Source organism: Adiantum capillus-veneris, chromosome 5 (genome assembly GCF_014529385.1).
Source record: "Adiantum capillus-veneris isolate H3 chromosome 5, ASM1452938v2, whole genome shotgun sequence".
NCBI lineage: Eukaryota > Viridiplantae > Streptophyta > Polypodiopsida > Polypodiales > Pteridaceae > Adiantum > Adiantum capillus-veneris.
Genome location: NC_140935.1, coordinates 127,166,012 through 127,172,406, shown reverse-complemented (window position 1 = coordinate 127,172,406; position 6,395 = coordinate 127,166,012). Strand labels below are relative to the sequence as shown.

The 6,395-nt window shown below is 44.6% G+C and overlaps 1 protein-coding gene across 2 annotated transcripts in view; it reads left to right on the top strand.

The window, feature by feature from the left end:
* Window positions 1-472: 472 nt before the first annotated feature.
* Window positions 473-6,395, top strand: part of LOC147458081 (heterogeneous nuclear ribonucleoprotein 1-like) — a 28,582-nt gene continuing 22,659 nt past the window's right edge. Inside the window, exons 1-2 of one of the 2 annotated variants that reach the window (XM_086512831.1) lie at window positions 473-1,455; window positions 1,590-2,808. In XM_086512831.1, coding sequence (XP_086368957.1) covers window positions 1,234-1,455; window positions 1,590-2,808 — 1,441 coding nt within the window. In that variant the 5' untranslated portion in view covers window positions 473-1,233. Of the gene's footprint in view, window positions 1,456-1,589; window positions 2,835-6,395 lie in introns of both variants that reach the window. The other variant, XM_086512830.1, reaches the window with a different exon arrangement.

The window sequence follows — 6,395 nt, the reverse complement described above, 5'->3', positions numbered from 1 at the left end:
TTGGATGTTTATAGCTTTCGCCTCTAGATAAGCGAAGGTACTATGCACACTTCTAAGAGAATTTGATGTAAGACTTACATTATACATTATGGTACTTGCATTGTTGGTTAGTTGACTCTTCCAATCTGCCTCTCTTTTATAGTCGATAAATCAACACTCTTTTATTGCCACACAAACCATATTTACAACTCCACATTTGTTGCAAGCAAATGATAATTGTCATTGATAAGTTTCGATATCCTTGTTAAGCAATAAGAGGTTAGCATGTAATTAGCAATACCCTTGAGAAAAGCTCACGAGTAACAGTGACATTGGATATCATTTCCATTTGTCATCTGATCTATAGGCAATGCTAGTAATCAAATCCTTGAAATGGAAGAAATTTAATGGGCTTCCGTGGGAAAAGACAAAAGCTTGTTTGTCACGAGGATAGACTTGAGGATAGATGAGAGAGGAATGTGTAGGAAGTAGTAGGCCATTTCCCTTGACAAACGAAATATACAGGCGCAATGGGGAAGTGCCTTCGTCTTCACCCACCTTAAGGATATGACGAGGAATGAGCTTCAGCCTTGACCCCATTTCCTCATTCTGTGAAAGGGGTCGCTTTATCATTTTAGTTTCTGTACCTTCCTCGCTTTCCTTTATCTCCGTCCCTCTTCTGCTCTCCTCGAGTCCTCCCTCTCCTTTCATTGCTTTCCTTACAGCACAACTCTCCGGCCCTTGTGATTTTTTTGCTTTTCTGCTTTTTTTCCTGCGCACGCTTACATCCCGGGCCAGTTTTCTTCATCTCGGTACTCTGCATTTGCCTATTTCTGCATCTGGGTCCCCTCCATTTCTTGGCCCATTTTTGGAGCTTCTTCCTTTACACCATATCCGCTCTTTTCATGTGGCCTTTATTCACCTCTCTGCTGTTTGCTTTTTCATCCTCTGCTCTACTATCGTAGGAGCACTACATTGCGATCATCGCTCCTACGCTTTCCATTTCCCTATCAGATCTTGCATTAGCAGACTAGCTCGATCTGGAGTAGAGACTTACGACCACACAAAAGAGTTTTGACAAGACCTCTATGTTGTGAGATCTCACACAAACCGCTGAATGCTTAGATATTTGAAGATCACTTTTGTACATTGCTCGCCTCCATAGATCTGCAGGGTTTTCAAAGCTTGAGTTACTTCTGAAAAGATTGCATCTTAGTGGTAGTTTAGCTCCCTCTAGAAACTTTTGTGTATAAAATGGATACAGATCAGGGAAAGCTTTTTGTTGGTGGCATTTCTTGGGAGACTACAGAAGAGAAACTAAAAGACTACTTTCAGGCGTTTGGTGAGGTGGTTGAAGCAGTCATTATGAAGGATCGAGCCACGGGCAGGGCTCGGGGCTTCGGTTTTGTTGTCTTCGCAGATCCATCAGTTGCAGACATGGTTGTCCTGGATAAGCACAGCATCGATGGTAGATTGGTGAGTGAAACGTCTGATCTCAAGTGTCTGTTATTTCAAGGGGTGATTGTGATTGATGTCTCCAGTTTTGAGTTCTTAAATCTTCCATTTACATTGATTTGATGATCATAGCAGTTTTTTTCCCGTGGTTCTAGGTAGAGGCTAAAAAAGCAGTTCCAAGGGAAGAGCAGCAGAGTGTAAATAGAAACAACGGCAGTGGTGGTGGTCTTTCACCCTCGTCAGTAGCCAGGACCAAGAAAATTTTTGTGGGTGGCCTGGCTTCAAGCGTTACAGAGAGTGACTTTAGGACGTATTTTGAGCAGTTTGGTGCAATAACAGATGTGGTGGTGATGTATGATCACAACACTCAAAGACCTAGAGGTTTCGGCTTCATCACTTTTGACTCTGAGGATGCAGTGGACAGGGTTCTTTTGAAAACTTTTCATGAGCTCAACGATAAGATGGTGGAGGTCAAGCGTGCAATTCCCAAAGATCTTTCGCCTAGTCCCAATAGGCACATGGCAGTTGGCTTGGGTGCAAGTCCTCATAGGGGATCTCCCTACTATGCACAAGCTTTTAATTCTAACCCTGGATCTCCTTATGCGTTTAGGATGGATAACAGATTTGGATCTCCCCTTGGCAGCAGGGGTAGCTACTTACCTTCTTATGGAGCATTGGGTTATGCAAGCAGTGCAAATTATGGAGGGTTCACTAATGGGGTTTATGGTACTGGTACTTTTGGGGGTGGTGGGCTTTATAATGGGGCAGGCTACAGTGGAGGTTCTACGGCTAGCGGCTATGGACGTGCCGGAGCTGGATTTGGCAGTAGTGCTGCCAGTCCTCAATATGGTAGTCCATCTGGAAGGAACGTTTGGGGTAATGGCTTGACCGGCTATGGCAGTGTCAACAACTCCCCAGGCATGAATGGTAGTAGTGGGGGTCCCAGTCCAAGTAGCTACACTGGAACAGGAACATGGGGAGCTTCTCAAGCTTCTCAAGCACTTGGCAATAACAGTTTGTTTTATGGCAATCCTAGGTATGGGTATGGAGGCAGTGATGGTGCATTTTTAAGCTCCATGAGCCCTAGCCACACTGGGCAGATGAGTAGTTATGGAAACTCTGGAGGTGCTTTTAGTGTAAGTAGGACAGGATCAGGTGCAGGAAGCAATTCTTACTTTGGAGATTTATACGGTAGTTCAGGATACGGTGATTCTACATGGCGAGCTACTCCAGCTGACACTCTGAAGGCTGCTCGAACTGGATCAGGAGGATTAGGAACTGGAGTTTATGGTCTAGACAGTAGTAACGGCAGTGCAGAGGAAGTACCAAATAGCAACGAAGTTTACAATGTCTCTGGAACACAACCTTACAAGGGTAACCTGGAACACAACCTTACAAGGGTAGCCTTTTTCTTTACCAACTTTTAGTACTTTAGTATGCAGTTTTTCATGTTGTTGCTTTTCAGCTGAGGTAGAGACCCTGAGCTACAGTTGTGAGAACTTCTGTGTTTTTTGGGCGCGTGAGCTTATCTTTGTGCGGTTGGTTGGTTGCTTGCTTCAGCTCAAAGGGTAGTCTTGATCCTAGATGAAGGGATGACCTTTATCTGAGTGTTATTGGTTACATTGCCTAGTCAAAAAAGAAGGGGAGGGTGGGTCAGCTGGGCATTGCTGTGCATGGCAGTTACGAAAGTCGAAACCAAGAACTGGTAGAGTTTTGAACAGATGGATTGGTGATATGAGCTGTCTTGGGCGGATCTGGGTCTCCTTGCATTTCACAGTTGGGTCTAGTCGAGTTAAGGTGATTATTGTATCATGTGTGAGCAATGCATACCAAGCTGTTTCACAACAGATAGCAGTATGCTAGTGTTCTGATTCAATGCTACTCTCTTCTCACATTGTTACTAATAACTGTTAGATAGAGACTTCCAAAAGCTCTTGAAACGGGTGAGTCGACAAGACTTGGAGGTCCCAGGACACCACATTGCTCGTATGAAACAGGCCAAGGCCAAAGAGCCATGGGTGTGGCTTGTGTTTGAGCGCCTTGGCCTTGAGATATGAGGTGTTTGGGTGGTCAGTTTATGAGGCCTGGAAACCTTTCAAGACTTGGACAAAGTTAGTTATAAAAATTAATGAGAGGACTTGAGTTGAGAATAGGAAAACTCTATAGAGGATAAGAATTGTCGCTGACATTTAAAAATTAGAGGCCTTTTTAAAGTGGAAACTGGGAGTCCCATAATCACCATGAAATGTGTTTTGGTAGGGGTGAAACCTTGAACTTTGAAGCCCTTGAAACGTTTTAGGTGGTGGTGAAAGGCCCCATATGAATTCTAGGGTGAAACGTCCCTTACTATTTTTACAAAGTTGAGCCTTTTTGGGCAATAGATCTCTCTTGATTTTTATATGTTGATGTTTTGGTCTGATGTTTTGTCTCCTCTTTCTTATGGGGTAAAACGTTTTGTATAGGAAACTCCGCGCTTTGGAACGAGTCATTTTGGGGCTGAAATGCTGACTTGGACACATGGTAGGAGGAGAGTTACTTGCTTGACAAGGAACCATGGAGGTGTGCCAGCCAACCACTATGGCCTATCTATGGCCCTGGGCTTGCTGTACCCCAAGCCTTCATGTTGTTGTAGTGGATGTCTTAGGTGCAGCCTTGTCACCAATGCTCTTTGATAATGTGCAGGCTCCCCCCATCCTCCCTTTTCCCTCTTTTTTTTCTTTCTTATGTGTGCTTGGGTTTGTCTTTGTAGATGTGTTTGCTGTATGTTTCTTTGCATGGATTAGGTGATAGGGTCAGAGTAACAGGGAACGTGCGGAATGGGGCCCTCCCGTTTCTTGAACACGTTCCTAAGCTGGGCACTTCCTCGGATTGGAAACGGGAATGGAACGCAGTTCCCTTCCGAGGCATAACTAGAACGGCAGCCGGAACAGAGCCCGGAACGGCAGCATCCGGAACGCCCAAGTTTGAAAACATGGCTGTTTGGGGCAGCTCTTTTGAACTTTTGTTTTGGGGTGGGAGGGGGGCTTCCCATTCTCTCCTATATAAAGAAGGGCTTTAAACCCTCTCTCTCAAGCTCTCAACCTCACCCTCTTTTCAAGGCTCTTTGCCCTCTCCCTCTCCGTCAAGGCTTCAAATTTAGAGCCTGAAGCCTCAAGCTCCATCATGCTCAAGCTCTCAACCTCCTCCTCCCTCTCCCTCCTCTCTCAAAGTCTCTCCTCTCCCTCGGGCCTCAAGGCTCCAAGCCTTTATTGAAGTTCAAGCCTCAAGGCTCAGCTCCATCCCTCCCTCAAGGCTCACTCTCGAGTCTTAAGCTCCATTCGGCATCCCTCCCTCGTGTAAGCCTTGAGCATTAATGAAAAGCATGTCTAAATAGGATTCTACTTGAACTAATGGGTGTGTGTGGCTGTCTACTAACCGGCTTAATTTAAGCATATTTTAGGTTTACAGTTCCAACCCCCGTTCCCGTTCCGTTGCCCCTAGGGCCCCCCGTTCTGGAAACGTTCCGGAGCCCCTTGTTCCCGTTCCGTGTAACTTTGGATAGGGTGGCCATGTCTAGTGTTTGGGTGTGTGCGCTTGTTTGTGCAAGTTTTTAGTGGATGTGTTTTGTGGGGTGAGTGTGCTATGTGAAAAGCATAAGTCTAAAAGCATCTTGGAACCCAAAAGCTAGCGCCCCCATGGGCTATCCATACGGCATGCCACGTCAGCGATATCAGTGCAATTTGTAGCACAAATCCCGGATGTTTGTACAACCTGCCAATCATCAGCTGGCTACGCAAATTTTGGTCCTTCCTTTAATTTTTAAAGGTTTAGGCCCCTTGGTCGGGGTACATAAGTTAGAACACTTTTGGGTTAGATTTTAAACCTAACCCCTTCTAGGCCACGCGGAAGAGTCTTGCAAGTTGGTAAAACTTCTTTTGCCTCTTTTGCTATGGTTTAGGTCCCCTTTTGTCCTATAGGTCATGCCACGTCATCACTTTGTGACAGCCTCTATGCTTACATGCTAATGCTCATCATTACCAGACAACACTTCTCTAGTACACATTACACCACATAATTCCACAAGCAGATTTTCATCCAATCATCTCATCCGCATCAGAGTTCTTGATATTTCTGCATAGCAATGTTAGCTATCACATCCAGACCGTGCTGATCTTTAAAGGGGCGTCTTGATGCACTAAGATTACATTCCTAGGCAATCTCATCCACTTTGGAACCATTGATGCACTAGATTCATATGATTCACAAAATGCTTTACAGATGACATAGAGTTCACATGTGCAAACACCAAACACTCCCTAGACCAAAGTTTGTGTTGTTTAGGGGGTTCCCAAGTACAACTAAATGCTTCCCAGACCGTAGTTTGCATCGTTCATAGGCCATATACAACCCAACGCTCCCTAGACCGCAGCTTGTGTCGTTGCAATTACAGTTGAACGTTCCTTAAACCACAGTTTGCGTCGTTTAGAGGTCTTAAACACAACTAGACACTCCCCAGACCGCAGCCTGCATCATCCATAGGTTCTCAAATAGCATTGAAACCAACATTTAAACTAGAATCAAATAAACTCAATCAACTTTAAAACATATAATTTCTATTTTAAACAGGTTGCAAACAATATTTTCAAACAATCTCCAAAAAGTATTTAAATACAAAGCAAATTAAATCCATTCAGGGTTGGTCTCTTTTAGGCGAATTCGAAGGACGATTGACTTTCCATTTTGCATCAAATTGATGGTTTGGTTCCGAAGCATTGCAATGCGCTAACTTCATGATGTGGAAGTCTGCCTTGTGGTGGTACCCTTGGATGGTGAGAGGAAGGGCTCCAATTAGTGGTACAACTTTAGTGGTATCCCCTGTGGCTAACGTGGTCTCCAAGGCTCCAACAAACTGATCCTACGATAAGTCCATTTGCTTAAGGAACTCTAGATGGATGAAATTCTCAGTGTCTCTTGGATCGAAG